This window comes from Pseudorca crassidens, chromosome 4 (genome assembly GCF_039906515.1).
Source record: "Pseudorca crassidens isolate mPseCra1 chromosome 4, mPseCra1.hap1, whole genome shotgun sequence".
Classification (NCBI taxonomy): Eukaryota; Metazoa; Chordata; class Mammalia; order Artiodactyla; family Delphinidae; genus Pseudorca; species Pseudorca crassidens.
Window position 1 is genome coordinate 31,636,589 of NC_090299.1, and position 16,282 is coordinate 31,652,870.

The 16,282-nt window shown below is 41.5% G+C and overlaps 1 protein-coding gene across 3 annotated transcripts in view; it reads right to left on the reverse strand.

Annotated features, from left to right (window-relative positions):
- Nucleotides 1-9,146, reverse strand: part of HADH (hydroxyacyl-CoA dehydrogenase) — a 47,496-nt gene extending 38,350 nt beyond the window's left edge. For 2 of the 3 annotated variants that reach the window (XM_067735374.1, XM_067735373.1), the window contains exon 1: nt 8,876-9,145. In XM_067735374.1, the coding sequence (XP_067591475.1) occupies nt 8,876-9,007 (132 nt within the window). In that variant the 5' untranslated portion in view covers nt 9,008-9,145. Of the gene's footprint in view, nt 1-8,875 lie in introns of all 3 variants that reach the window. The other variant, XM_067735375.1, reaches the window with a different exon arrangement.
- Nucleotides 9,147-16,282: the final 7,136 nt, after the last annotated feature.

The following is a 16,282-nucleotide window of genomic DNA, read 5'->3' on the forward strand; positions in this document are numbered from 1 at the left end:
TTTGGGTCATCTCCCCGCAACCAAGGGGGAGAAATCTACATGAGGTTTAAGAATTAATGCTTTAAGAATGTGGATCTCATAGTTAAAACCTTGGAACACGTGTTTTCAGCACAAGGTGCTAAAGTGAACGAAGGATTTAACACCTTTTCAAGGAGGGTGTCTCCATGTGGGCAGAACTAGAGAATAAATGGGTGTTGAATAAAAAAAAAAAAAGACAAGGAGAAAATATTAAAAGCATCAAGAGAAAAACAACTTGCTACACACAAGGGAACCCCCAGTAAGACCAACAGCAGAATCTCTGTATGTTAGAAGGGAGTGGCACAATACATTCAGAGTGCTGAAAGAAAAAAACTTCCAACCAAGAATACTCTACCTGGCAAAGTTATTGCTCAGAGTGAAAGAGTTCATCACTACTAAACCAGCCTTACAAGAAATGTTAAAGGGACTTTAAGCTGAAAAGAAAGGGCACTAATTAGTAACAAGAACACATAGGAAAGAATAAATCTCACTGGAAAGGTAAATATATAGTAAAGGTAGATTAATCATTTATAAAGCTAGCATGAATATTAAAAGACAAAAGTCATAAAAGTAACTATGATTATAATAATTAGTTAAGGGATATACAAGATAAAAAGGTGTAAAATGTGACATCAAAAACATTAAATGGCGGGGAGGGTATTAATGTTGAGCTTTAGAATGGGATCAAACTTAAGTCGTTAATAAATTAAAATAGACTGTACAAGTTGCTGTATGTAAGCCTCATGGTAACCACAAAGAAAATTAAAAGTCAATGCAGGGAACTGAAGATATTTGAAATATGAATATAAGAATTCATAATCAGAATCTATAAACATTTCCTAAAATCCATTAGGAAAAAAAGGACAACATGAGAGCTAAACAGGAATGAAATTTAATAGCATATTACACAAGAATATATCTATATGGCCAATAAACATGTGAAAAGGGGTTCACCTCACTAGTATTGTAAGCAGGGAATTCTAATAAAAATACAATGAAATGTCACTACACCCACCAGAATGACTAAACTTGAAAGGAACAATATAATCCTATAGAGCAAAGAGAATCTTCATACCCTGAAGGCAAAACTGTAAACTGGTATAACCACTTTGGAAAAATGTTTGGCATTATCTACTGAAGTCAAATATATTCATATCTTGTAATCCAGCAAGACTGTAATTGAAACTGAAATTGTAATTTCACCCAAGAGATATGTCCACACATGTATGTCAAAAGACAGGACCATGACTCTTCACAGCAACAGTGCTGTGACGGTTAATTCCAGCAGGTCTAGAATTAGCCTGAGTTGTTTTGCTGAAGTTCCTGCAACACAATGACCCCTGGTCAAGGCATGAAACCTACTGATTTATAGTGTTGCTTTGTAAACTGAAGTCTAAAATTTTGGGGTGGTTTGTACCAGCTTATCAGCATTGTTTGTTGATAAGAGTGATATTGATGATTCACACCTGATTTGATTTTTAATTAATTATTGAATTTTCTCTTACTTAGAAAAGAATTTCATGTGTCTTGTTTGCAAGGAAATCAATCACACTCATTCTTCTCAAATTATTCAGTGATAAATTATCCCTAGCTTTCTGAGGAGATGGTAGTGGAAGAGTGGATCACAAAAATAAAGAGGTCTTTTTCCCTCCTCCCATAGACATGTTATTTTTTCAATAAATAAGGAGGACTCTCCCTGGCACTTTAATCTGAGTGCCAATAATCTGAATCAACCCACTGAGAACTCCTGTTTTATGTGATAGTGACCTACACTGTAAGACCTTGAGGACAAGCAGTCTGCAATGGAAAAAAATTTATTTGAAGGCTATGTCCTCAGCTCTATGACTTCTTTAGCCTTGGTGGAAAGCAGGCTTAGCCAGAGAGAAATATTTTTGGACAAGGGTGCTCAGAGCTGTAAAAATAGGTCCAGTGAACAGCACACTTGTCAAAGCCCCTGAGTACTCCAGCCACAGGGCCAAGGAAGCATGCCAAGCAGAAGCTTGCTGGATTTCTCTATTTTTGCAAACATACCACCAGATTTGAAGCCCCTTCTCTGAAGTGTAATTTGAGTGGAGAATTTGTGAGAATTACATCAACTGGTCCAGTGAGATGTTCCATGTGCCCCTACACTACAGGAGGGCTGCATTTCATCAACATTACATTCTCTCTGAAAAATGGCAAAGTTGTATGTACCATCTGCCAAACGCAAATTCTGACTTCTCGATCCTCAGAGTAAGTGTTTGGCCCAGAATGAGTACACGGAGTCGCTGCTCCCCATGAGGCTGCTGCGCCCCGGAGGCTGCTGTGCCTTTGCATCTAGGCCTGCCCTTGGGTTCTCATGACTTGATCCAGGGAGGAAAAAAGTCATAGATCAGTTGCATCTCTCAGAGCTGGCAAGTCGGGGTTTATGACTGTCTCTGTGCAATGCCGTGAACTCTGCCATCAACACAAGCTGTCTTCACAAACTTCCACAATCAGAAAAAGGCATTCCATTGAGGCTTTTGACCACCACCACAGATAGGTGGTTTGTACTTAAAACAGTTAAGTTCATTGGCTGGCCTCTTTTTTTAACTGAGATTTTTATATTTTAAATAGCATTTCTAAAAAGCCAAGGAAATGTGCCTCAATTTTTAAGTGAGTCTGTTAAATACACAATTTTTTTTTTAAATTCAGTAAGCATCTGGGTTTGGTAATGTAGAGAAAATAAAGTCTCTCCCTGGACCCTCCACTCCCATCTCCCACAAATTCTGGAAAGGAGATGGGATAACTGGACATGTCAGTGGCATCAACCAACTCTTTGTTATATTTAAGAATCTCTGAAAGATGTTGCCAGGATGCACACTTTCTGAGTAGAGGAGAGAGCTGCAATTCCAAACTGCTCTCTTGGAAGATTAATATGGCAATGGTTATTAGGATGAGTGTTTCTTTCCTATTAGATTCTGCTGAAATGAACCAATTAAGATGTTTCCTCAACAATTCAGGTATCAACGCCTGGTCTAGGAATTACAAAGGAAAGAACAGGGGAAACAGCTCTCCTCGGAGGAAAGCCTCAGAGCCTTCTGCTGTATGGTGGACACTCTGACAGAAACCCTGTCTTTGGAGTGCATGAAGTGGCTAGAAGATCAACAATGGCAATCACAGAGGGAGGAAACTCTTTGGGAAAGCTGGAGAGAACAAAGAAGTCTTGCCAGGTGAATTTGAGTCTATTATGGGCAGAAAGATAGTAGCAGAGGATGGAGATGACTAGCAGGTGACTCTAACTTTGAATCTAGAGCTGAAGAGAGGTCAAGCTGATACCTGCTGATTCCAGATACCCACAAAAAATCCCCTTGCCCATGGAAGCCATACTTCTCCCCCCAAGACAGCAGAGGCTAAAGGTGCAGGTAGAACTGTGGTCATTGCAGCCACAGGGATCTCCAGCAAGCAGAAGAGTAGTTGAGAGACCCGAGTTCCAGGCCCTGCTCTGCCTCTGACCCTTGACCCCAAGTGCCATCTCTGCAGGGATGAATATCATAATGGTCACATGAAATGACAGAGACATTAAAGTGCTTGGAACAGAAAAAAATGTCACATCTGTAGAGTGTTTTTTAAGTGTCACGCTCTGTTGCAAATGCTTTATGACTATGAACTTACTGTAATACCCAAATACAAATGAACAAAGCACTAAGATTATCTCTCAACAGCCCACACAATTAGTCTTAAAATCTTTAGAACTGTTTGAACCCTCCATAGCTCCCTATCATATCTTCAAAGACAGTTAAGAGAATCTAAAATAAGAGAAGTCATCACCAGATTACAGCTGATGGATCTACATAAAGGCAGCTAACATTTACTGAACAGTTACCATTGAAAACACTAGTACAGTCTAAGCACTTAGCTCATAGAACTCTCAGAACACTAAGTATTCGTAGATAAGGGAAGAAGCAGAGAGGGGTTAAGAGACTCGCCCAAGATTCCACAGCCAGGAGAGGAAGGGCTGGGATCCAAACTCCAGCAGGCACCTTACAGCCTGCTCACTTTCAGGCATTAGCCCACCACTGAGCGGAAACTATCACATAGTCAGCATAACCTAGAGGGAGACAGAGAACAGAAAGCAGCAGCATTATCTTCCTGTGGTCCCAGGAGAGCTAGGCAGTGAGGTATGTGCCTAAGGCAGATATGGGGAGAAGAGAGAAGGAGGAGGAAAGGAAATGAGAAACTCAAGAAAGGGGTAGATAACAGTGAGGCGGATCTAGGAAACGGCAGAGAAAACCCAAAACCTGACTGAGGTACCGTTTCTGCGCTACAATATCCGAACATATTCTACGGCATTCATTTTTCTGCCCGTCAGCCCTACCTCTTCTACAGCATCTACAGCCACACCCCAAGTCCAAAGACTAACATGCTGACAGAAGCTGATTTTACTGTCCTAGTACATCATGGATATCAGAGAACAGCCCAATAAAGAAATGAGCAACAACACAGTAAATGAGGGAAGAACTTCACAACAAACACACACCCCGTACCCTTGAGGACAAAGTTAACACCTGGGAATAAAACTATTCCCTCCATGGGACTTCCCTGGTGGCGCAGTGGTTAAGAATCCACCTGCCAATGCAGGGGACACGGGTTCAAGCCCTGGTCCGTGAAGGTCCCACATGCCGTGGAGCAGCTAAGCCCGTGCACCATAACTACTGAGCCTGTGCTCTAGAGCCCGCGTGCCACACTACTGAAGCCCACGTGCCTAGAGCCTGTGCTCGTCAACAAGAGAAGCCCCTGCTTCCTGCAACTAGAGAAAGCCTGTGCATAGCAATGAAGACCCAACACAGCCAAAAATAAAAGAAACAAAACAAAACAAAACACAACTATTCCCTCCATAAAGAACTCTGAGTCAAAATGAGAGCTTACAGCCATGTGACTGTGCCAACCTCCTGTGCTCCTAAAACTTCTCCTAGGCCACTGCACTGTTTTCAAACAAACTTCAACAGAGGCATACTCACTGTAGCGACAGAAAAGAATAAAGCTAAACAACACAAAGCAACTCTGATCATTCTTCTACTCAGCATCAGAAAGTTCAGAGTTGGGGGCAGGAAAAAGGAGATGGGCAAACAAATGCAGAGGCTGGGGAGAAGACTTCCTATCCACTTGAGTCCTCATCAAGCATCGCAGAGTACTACAAATGTCAGGGAAACGTGTACCTGTAGTTTAGAATATCCCTCCCCTTGTTTTAATAGCCTAAGGAGCTCTCCCCAGAAAAAAGGTGCACTTTTTGCTCTTTAAGAAGAACAAATAAAAAAGCTTTCGGTGTGAACTCAGCTCCAACCGCCTTCTAGATGCAAACTCTCATTTCCTCAAAGAAGTATAGTGCACTAAAAGGAAGGTTGTTACCAGAGAGCCAAGAAATCCAGCCCCTAAAATGCCATTCCCAGAAAGCCCACTGGCTTCTCACTAGTAAATTAACAAAAGCTATAAGCTCTCTGGGCTCCTCATATGAAAAAAAGGCAATGCAAGAAGCAAAGCTCTGACTCATTCTATAAATTGAAGAGATGCACAGCTAATAACTTCTTCCTTTTTTCCCTTCTTTACAAAGCAAAAACCAACCTGTCCCCCACTCAAGGGTCAATTACTGCTGGAAGCTTCTTTGCTGGCCTAAGTATCCAGCTGAAGATAAACTGGCAATCAGACCCAAGTCAGAATAATTGGCAAACACACACAACAAGTTAACCTTACTTAAATATTAACCCACAGTTTTTGTTTTTTGTTTTTTTAATTTAAAACAAGCAAAAGTAATGACAGGCAAAGTAGATACTCTTAGAGAATACAAATATACAAATGGCCTGTGCTCTGATCAACTACGTATAATTAAACACAAACCTCACTCCTCTTAAATTGCTTAATTGCTTGAGAAATGTGTCAGGCTCCCACAAAATCTACTCAGTTTTTTTTTATCCTACTCAGCATGAACTGGAACATATGGCAAAAATGATACATTTTTTTAAAATATTAAAAATGTAAACAGAACTACACCTTGATTAAAATTAAAACTACTTCATGGGACTTCCCTGGTGGTGCAGTGGTTACGAATCTGCCTTCCAATGCAGGGGACGCGGGTTTGATCCCTGGTCAGGGAACTAGATCCCACATGCATGCCACAACTAAGGAGCCCGTGAGCTGCAACTAAGGAACCTGCTGGCTGCAACTAAGGAGCACATGTACCACAACTAAGGAGCCCGTGAGCCACAACTAAGGAGTCAGCCTGCAGCAACTAAGACCTGGTGCCACCCCCAATTTTTTTTTTTTAATTAAAAAAAACCCTACTTCAGAAAGAGTTCTGGAGAGTGAAGCTAAGTGTGAATTAGTAGCATAAACTTAGATGTTACTTTGTGCTTGTGTTTTTAAGGCTTTACTGAGGAGGATAAAAAGTGCCTTCCCTCTTTTCAGAGGTCCCTGAACAAACTGCAGTCAACAACTGGCATTTGCCTTCAAGATTAAGCAAGATGGAACAGAATCACAACCAGTGCTCTCCATCTTAACATCACAGGCCTACCATAGCAGCAAGGATCAGAGATGGGCGTGGCATGAGGGGACAATGACAAAAGGACAAGGATAAAACCATGATGGTAATAACCCTGAAGGCAGCTAACATTCTGTGAGCCCTTACTAGATGCCACTGTGCTAAGTGCTTGACGTGTGCTACTTCATTCAATCCTCTCCATACTCCCAGGAGGCTAGTCCTACCTCAGAGATTAGTAAAGCAAGGCACAGAAGTAACTTTTCCATGTTAGCACAGAGCCAGCATAGACCATCCCAATTCCCCACAGTGAACTGGATCCAATCTACAGTCAAACCACACCAACTAATAGCTGTGGCACTAAATAAGCAAAACAGATTTACCCTGTGACAAAAGCTGTAGGTCAAGGAGCATGAAGAATGAGGCAGTACTGCCTCGAACAGCATGCTGCAGGATAGAGTGCAAAAATGGATCAGCTAAACAGCCGAAACCAACCAACTGTCTGAAAGTGGCACACAGAGATATAATGCAGGAAAGTGCGGTTCCCCTCCACAGGATTAAAGCTGTCACCTACAGCGGCTGAGGCTCTTTTAAACCTTGTTATGTAAGGACAGAACTACCGTTCCCTAGGATTGTCCACTATTTAAATCTTTGGTCCTTATCAACTTCTTGAATGACAATTCCATTATATTTCCAATGTGTGGGGTAAATAGCTTTCTTTTTTACCCCTTAGGTTTCAAAAGGCACGCCACCCTGGTCCAACTACTCAAGGATTTGATCCACAAGTCTGAATGCCCATCATTGTCAATCTCCTCCCTCCTTCCTCAGATGAAAGCTCCAACACCATACCCATAATTTTAGGTGTTACGTGTGTGCCTTTTTGTGCAACATAACACTTTTTGGGCCAGTAGTGGATACAGTACTCCAAGAACTGAGCAACCTGAATTTGTACAAAAGTTGAAGTGATGCTTTCTACTTAGTCTCTTCCACTGATGTCTTCAAGGGACCATCAACAATAGTTTCTGGACCCATTTCCTATATTGTTATTGGGGGCTTAAGGCCCTAATATCTTGTCACTAAGATGTTGTTTATATGATTTTAAACAAATACATTATTTTATACCTGCCCACAACAAATCTCACTCTCACAGCATAGGGAGATTTGGGTGGAGCAGGGAGATACAAATGCACTCAACCTAAACTTTCTTTTAAGTATCATGTAGTATAATAAACTTTCATGTTAAAAGGACCTACTCCTCCCATCTCACGTATAATAAAGATTAATGGGACACCATAACCCAGCAGCCAGGGCATGTACACAATAAAAAGGGCAATATATGTCCAAAAACATGATCTGAGAAGAAACGGGAGTCAGAAGGATAAAACATTAATGAAATACAGATTTTAGAAGAAAACACAATCAAATTAATATGTTGCAAAAAACCTGCAGTCTGGGAAGTTTTAAGATATATAATAATAAGAAAAGATTGTCTACAAAGCAAGCATAGAAGCATAGACTTGGCTGGAAACAGACACTACAAAAATTAAACTCCTTCATGATAGCCACTGAACTTGAGTTCTCCCCTAAGAAAAATTAGATAAATGCCTCTCCCGTCCAACAGTACAAGTAACAAAGGGCCGACATGCTAAGCATATAATCAGCTAGGCTATGAAAATCACGGTTCCCCAATACGACTTGGAATATAAACGCTAAAACCCAATCAGTAAAAACACAAGGATCACAGTACCTAGGTAACAGCTGCACAACTGACCCTGAATGACAGCTTAGTTGGAACCGCGCGGAGTCCTGAAGATGCACACTGAGATTAGCGACTCCTTCAGAGCCCTCAACCGCTCTGCCTCCCCCTCCCACTCTACCCAGCGCCAGAGGGCACTAGGTCAAAGACTTCTTGCGCAGCACTTGGTGGAGTCCCAGCGCCTCACAAGCGCCGATTAGGTAACGTTACCAAATGCTGCAAAAGTGCTGACTATTATTCTTCTTTGTAACTCAGCAAGCACACACTGGGAGAGGAGAAAAGACCATTTAGAGAGCAGAAAACTGCTCTGACAACGGCTGCAGAATTATGAAAAACTAATAAAATTAAAACTGATCGCAGTGCGGGTCTCTGGAAGCCAACCGCCGTAAACTGAGGCTCGGCCCAAGAACACTAGATCTTTGGGGGACTGCAGACTAACAGGCCCAGACATTTCAACTACACGGGGGAGGGTCGGGGTGGAAATTCCGCGGGGCTCGCGTGAACGCTGGCCTCGGGGCCTGACAACCCCCGCCGGGTCGCGGCCCGCCAGCGCTTTCCTGTCAGGGTGGGGCAGCAAAGCGAGTGGGGAGCGCTGCCCGAGGACTGCCCACCTGGGCGATGCCGGCGCCCATCAGCCCGCCGCCGATGACCGTCACATGCTTGACGAGGATTTTCTTCGCTGAGGCCGCGGCGGTGGACGAGGAGGACATGGAACGCACGAACTGCCTGGTTACGAAAGCCATGGTGCAGACGGCGAAAGCGGCGACAGCGACAAGACCTGGCGGAGAATACTCCCTCACGCGACACCTAAGAGCGAGCAGACCTCTGGAGGCGGAAGCCCAAGAGCCCCGCGGCCCGCGCGCCCTGGGTGACGCCGTGACGTATTCGACGGAGGGGGGTGGAGCCTCGAGGCCCGCTTTCCTCATTGGCGGAGGCCGCAGGGACGGCGTTCGAACGTCCGAGCGCGGCGTCCAAGCTCACGTGGACTGGGGCGGGCCGCCGCCCTCTTCTGCAGAGCGGGTCTACCCAGGCTGTCGACGCAGCAGGTCGTGTGCCGTTGAGTGGTTAGCGTTCTGGTACCGGACCCAGTGCAAGCCTTTCCTCGCAAAAGTCACGGGCCCCTTGTAAGGGGAAGTCCGTGGTGTTGCCTTGTTAACTTCTCCCTTTTGATCCTTGTGCATAACTCGGCGCCGAATAAATACGTGTTATTTGGCTGTGGTGATAAGGAAGCCCAAAATGAGCACCTTCCGTACGTGTCACCATAAACCAAGTCTAGGGATTATTTTAACCCGGTGCATATTGTTCCTGCTAAAAACGGAAGGAAACAAACTGCTCACACCCAAAGCAAATGTCTAGTGACCCGTGAGTTCTAATGCAAAAATCAGGCCCACTAAGGGAAAGAGAAATTTAACCTTTAATTGCCCATTTCGACTTTACATGTTTATTAATGCAGGGAACATGTGGACAGTTTAAAGTCAAAGAGGAACCTTTGTGGAGTAACCGGTAATAATAGAAAGGCCAATCTTCTCCCTCGTGTAAATAATTTCTAGTTACTGTACCTTAGTAATATAGAATTTTTATTATTTATTTTTAAATATGTAATAAGGACCCACAGACTCACCATCCAAAGTCTGCCTCCTCCTATTGCAGGTAACTTACATACTGAATCCTGTGTTCACCGTTGCTTTGCTTACATCTCATTTTTATTTCTAATTCTGTAAAAGTGTGGGAGAAGTGCTGGTGTTGAGCACTCCTTAAGGCTTGGGACTTTCTAAGGAGATCGTTACTGGCTGAAGACACTGTCACATCCAAATAATTAAAGTCCATTAAGTGCTAGAATGTACCAAATGCAAAAACCAATAGGACTAGAATTGGCATAGGAAGATTACACGGAGAACCTAGTAACTTGAGCAAATGAGTCAATTTATGAAGAAAAGAGGCTTCTAGGCACAGGAAGCAGCACATGCAAAGGTAGAAACGTAAAAAAATATTGCCACAGGAAAAGGGTGAGGAATTAGGTATTGTCAGAGGTGAAGCTAGGACAGTAGATTAGGAAGATGCACAGATGATTCTTTCGGTGGATTTTAACTTTTCATTCTCATTTAAAAGTTGTGTTTAATGCAAGGCCAAACATTCTGATTATAGTGTCGTCACAATATGTATTTTTTTAATGTGTATAATGTAAAACATAATGCCTGAGTATTTGGTATGTTTTCAGATCTCTGATTTGTTTTCCTCAGAACAGAAAGAATAACCACTGCAGTATTTTTTAGCAGTTCTCAGATCTGAGGCCATATGTATTATGTAAAGGTGTGATGTGAAGAAAGGAGCAATGAAGTGAGAGTCAGGAGTCCTGTCTCAGTCACTGGTGTGCAGTATGATGGTCTGCAGACAACCTCCCTGGGCTCCAGGGTCCTTGTCTTTCAAAAGAAAGGGCTGGGAAGCGTAAGCTGGGACGAAGTGAGAGAGTGGCATGGACATATATACATTACCAAATGTAAAAGAGATAGCTAGTGGCAAGCAGCCGCATAGCACAGGGAGATCAGCTCCGTGCTTTGTGTCCACCTAGAGGGGTGGGATAGGGAGGATGGGAGGGAGGGAGACGCCAAGAGGGAGGAGATGTGGGGATACATGTACATGCATAGCTGATTCACTTTGTTATACAGCAGAAACTAACACACCATTGTAAAGCAATTATACTCCAATAAAGATGTTAAAAAAAAAAAAGAAAAAGAAAAGGGCTGGACAGGTATCTTTCCAGCTGTTTCATACTGAGAGTCTAACCCTCATTTACACTCTTCTGAACCAGGAAGGCCACCCCGGCCTCTATTCCTGCCCAGTCCTGATCAGATGACAGTTACAATAGAATCATTCTTCTTTTGCCAGAACTGCAAGTCTTTTCCCAAGTGTGGCCTTGAACTTTCAGGCACCCAATAACAATTTCTGTGGTCCCCGACTTGCACCTTCACCCTGTTCTTGGGGAGGTGCTTCGTTTCTCTCTGCAGGAGTGGTGCACTGGGAAGCGTGACACTGGTCACTGACCAACTCAAAAACAGCAAAGGGTACCCCTTTTTTACAGGTAAGGAACAGGCCCAGAGAAGTCCAGAAACTTAGCCAAGGTCACACAGCTAATGAATAGCACAGGCAGAATTCAAACTCAGGACAGTCTGTTTTCAGGGCTCATGTTCTTGGCCACTATGCTGTTTTGCCTCTCTTTATAGCAACCCTAAGGTTACCACTGCTATCTTCTTCTAAAGGTGAAGAAACTGAGGCTCTGAGCGATTAAGTCATTTATTAAATGTAACTCACCCAATAACTGACCAAGCTCAGATTTGAATCCATTCGGACCTCAAGGCTCCCATTCCTTTCATAATTTCATACTCTTTAGAAAGTGCTGCTGTTGCTAGAGGGGAAAAAAAAATTGGGGAGTGGTCTCCAGTAAACATACATGTCTAGATTTGGAGTTTTAACTGTCCTACTAAGGTTATCAATAAGGTTAAGCAGATTAATGTATTTAGACATTCCTACCAATAAGCCCCAGAACTGTTAAGTTTCACACAGTGAGTCCCAATATTTACACCTGAAGACTTTATAGAACCATGTGTTTTATTCCTTCCTGATTTCTAGCATGTGGACTCATGCTTCTCAAACACAAACATCCATTTATAATCGTCTACTGATCACCTCTATTTGGAAATCCCTCAGCTACTTCAAATGTAACTTATCAAAATTTGAACCTATTATTTCTCACTTCCCACAATACCTTTCACCTCCTCTTGCATTCATTGTCAGTTCACGATGACACACAACCAAGGGCATTTTCCTTCCCCCTCACCACCATATCCCCATTCACTCGGTCAGATGTCATTGATGCCACCTTAGGAGCATACAGGCTTCCTCCCTCATTTCCCCCTCTTATCTCTATCCCTATTTATCGGCATTTTGTCCAAGCCCTTGTCTCCTTTGTAGAGACTGAGCCCATTCCTGAAGTGCCTTACTGTAACTAATGTCTCTTTGACCCAGTTCATACTTCACATTCTTCTCAGACTGATTTCTCAAGTTATAAACTGGGTCACTGCACTCTCCTTTGAAAAATTTTATTCACAGGACAAAGACCAAACTTCTAAGTCCTGGTGCCAACACTTTAAACTCACCTATTTCCTTCTACTCCTTCTCAAGTACCTTAAACCTAGCCACAAAGAACCAAGTTGATTTCCTAACTTATAAATTAGAAATCAACTTTTATAAAGATCCTAGTATCTATAAATTAGTTGAAGGCTAAAATATATTTTGACTAACTGTAATTCTCAGACATTTTCAGAGCCAGGTATTTATCTAGTTATTATTTTTTTATTGAAGTATAGCTGATTTACAGTGTTAATTACTGCTATACAGTGAAGTGATTCAGTTATACATATACACACACACACACACACACACACACACACACACACACACACACATTCTTTTTTTAAATATTCTTTTCCATGATGGTTTATCATAGAATATTAAATATAGTTCTCTGGGCTATACAGTAGGACCTTGTTTATGCATTCCATATATAATAGCTGACATCTGCTAACCCCAACCTCCCACTCCATCCCTCCCCCTTGACAACCACCAGTCTGTTGTCTATGTCCATGATTCTTTTTCTGTTTCACAGATAGGTTCATTTGTGCCATATTTTAGATTCCACATATAAGTGATATCATATGGTATTTGTCTTTCTCTTTCTGACTTACTTCATTTAGTATGATAATCTCTAGTTGCATCCATGTTGCTGCAAATGAATTATTTCGTTCCTTTTATGGCTGAGTAGTATTCCACTGTATATATGTACCACATCTTCTTTATCCATTCATCTGTCGATGGACACTTAGGTTGTCTCCATGTCTTACAGAGCCAGGTATTTAAAGAAAGCTGATAGTGATTCCTTGTTTTAGTTTTCAAAGTAAAATCATTGATTTTGGAAATAGCAAGTTCTTCATTGCTCTATGTGAGCAAGAAACATCACTCTAGATGCTGGAAAAATCAGGGGTGACTGGAATGTAGTCTTTGCCGTTCAAGGGCTCATAAAGTAGTAGGAGAAATAAACATGGAACAAAATGTTGTGCTTCCCAGAAGGGAATGCAAGGGGCTGTGGGAGGTGGGTAGTGAGGGGGGGTGGGGGAAGCAACGGGAAGACTAGCATTTAGTGAATGCTTAATTTGCCAGGCTCTGTGCTAAGCATGTAATACGTAACTTCTCATCCATTCCCATCAGTCTGATGTCACTATTTTTATTCTCTTTTTGCATATGGGAAAACTGGAAGCTTAGAGAGGAAAATAACTTGCCTGACGTGTGATAGGCGGGAAGAATAGAGGCAGGTCTTGAGCCCCAGTCTACCTGAGTGCAAAGTTGTTGCTCATAACCAGTGTCCTAACTTACTTCATCATGATGGATATATTACAGCAGAGTAGTGAGGATGATTAGAAGGTTTTCGGGCAGAGAAAATGTTTTGAGGACACTCCAGACAGAGAGAAAAATGTATATGTAGTCTGTGAAGGAACCGAGATTAGAGAGTGGTCTGGAAATACATTAACATAGGATAACAAAAGCACAGGGTACTTTTGGGTGAATGAAGATGAGACTGCAAAGGTAGGCAGGGGCCAGATGAGGGTGGACCTTTTTATGAGAATCATGATCTCAATCATATTTAATTTTTTTCAATTTATTTAGAATTGCACATAGAAAAATTGTAAAAAGAGTACAAAAGAACCCATATATCTCTTACCCATATTTACCTGTTGCTAACATTTTATCACGTTTGCTTTATCTTATCAATTGTCTAGATCTATTTATCTGTAATAGATAAGACAGATATTATATACATTATGAATAATCTGAACCATCTGAGAGTAAGTTACACAAATCATGGTCCTTTATAATATTTCTATGCATATTTCCTAGGAATAGGGTGATCCTGACATAACGATAGTAATCAACTTTAGTAAATTTAACATTGATACATTTCTATCCAACCGATTGCCTGTATTCCAATTTAGTTAACTGACCTAATAATGTCCTTTATAGTTTTTTTTTGCCTTCTAGTACCAAATCCAGTCTAGAGTCAGGTATGGCATTTAGTTGCCATCTCTCTCTCTCCCTTTTTTAAAACAACAGCTTTACTGAGGTTTTAGTTAATTTGTTTTTATTTTTGTCTTTAGGCAACAGCTTTTTCATGAACATTAGTTTGTGTACAAGGAAACCATAGGAAGCAGTTAAATATCCTTGGAAGATATCTTTCAAAACTACAATAATTGACAATTCACTACATGCCTTTGCATACCAGGTGGGAAGAGGGTTGCTAAACAAGCTCAGATTGACAAAAAGTAATACAATGAGGACAAATGCTGCCGAGCAGAGTATGATGGGAGAAAAGAGTTTTCACTGGTGGAATTTCCCTCTTTAGTGTCATGTTTCAGAATCAGAAATGCCAAATTGGTAGATTCCTTGTGGAAAATTTTCTTTTAAATGAGGCACAACCTAAAGAAAGAAAACTCTGAGTCGTAAACCTGACTAAGAAGGAACTATAAGATATAGGTCATTTAGTAGCATTCTTATCAGTTGTTCCATTAGTAATTTAATTGTAAACATGTTTGAGAAAAATAGCTTAACCATGTTCTTCTGGTCTGTTTGATTTGACATTCTGAAATATTTTCTTAGGCTATTTTGTCAATGTATTTGTACTCCTTGTCAATATTTCTTTGAAATGTAACTACGACTAGAGATTAGCCATCCTTGCAAGTCATATTCTACGTTATGAATACGTTCATGTGATATGTCTAATATTTGCTTCACAATAAATCAGTGCAGAATGGGGCTAGTGGGAAGTGGGATAATGTAGATGAAACAAGATTTGCCCATAACTTCTGTATGTGTTTCAAAATGTCCATAACTTTTTTATGCTTAGAAAATATCAAACGTTTCAGAGACACATACAGATGTATTATTTTTACTTTTTAGACCTTTTGGGATTAACTTGGATTAATTTGGGAAATTCATCCTTTTGGGATTAACTTGGAAAAAGAAGTTAATTGGAGAAAAGATGTTACTTTAGTTTTCTAAGTAATTAACCAACTGTCCTAGCACTTTTTAGAATATATTATTCCTGTTCTTTCATAATGTGATGCCACTTTTATACACTAGAGGATATACTCTCTATTTTGTTTCATTGATTCATCTGAACATCCCAGTGTTACTACAAAACTGTTTAGTGATACATTACTTTAAAAGATAGTATCCAGGGCTACCCTGGTGACGCGGTGGTTGGGAGTCCGCCTGCCGATGCAGGGGACATGGGTTCGTGCCCCGGTCTGGGAGGATCCCACATGCCGCGGAGCGGCTGGGCCTGTGAGCCATGGCCGCTGGGCCTGCGCGTCCCGAGCCTGTGCTCTGCGGCGGGAGAGGCCACAACAGTGAGAGGCCTGCGTACCGCAAAAAAAAAAAAAAGAAAAAGAAAGATAGTATCCACCCAGAAATAAATCCTCATATATATGGTCAAACAATTTTCGACAAGAGTACCTAGACCATTCAATGGGAAAAAGACAGTCTTTTCAACAAATAGTGTTGGGAAAACTGTTATCCATATGCACAGAAGTAAAGTTAGACCCTTACCTTACACCATATACAAAAATTAATTCAAAATGGATCAGAGACCTACACATAAAAGCTAAGACTATATAACTCTTAGAAGAAAACAGGCAAAAAGCTTCATGACATTGGATTTGGCAATGATTTCTTGGATATGACACCAAAGACACAGGCAACAAAAGAAAAAATTAACAAATTGGACTTCATCAAAATTGAAAACTTGTGCAACAAAGGGCACCTCTGGCCAGAGGTGGAAGAAATGGTGGAAACTGAGGATTTAAATAAACAGGGTAACTGTAGACAGTGAGGAGGGCTCTGAAGGAAATAAGCTGGGTGATCAATCAGGGCATATTTTAGTCCATTTAGGCTGTTATAACAGAAATACC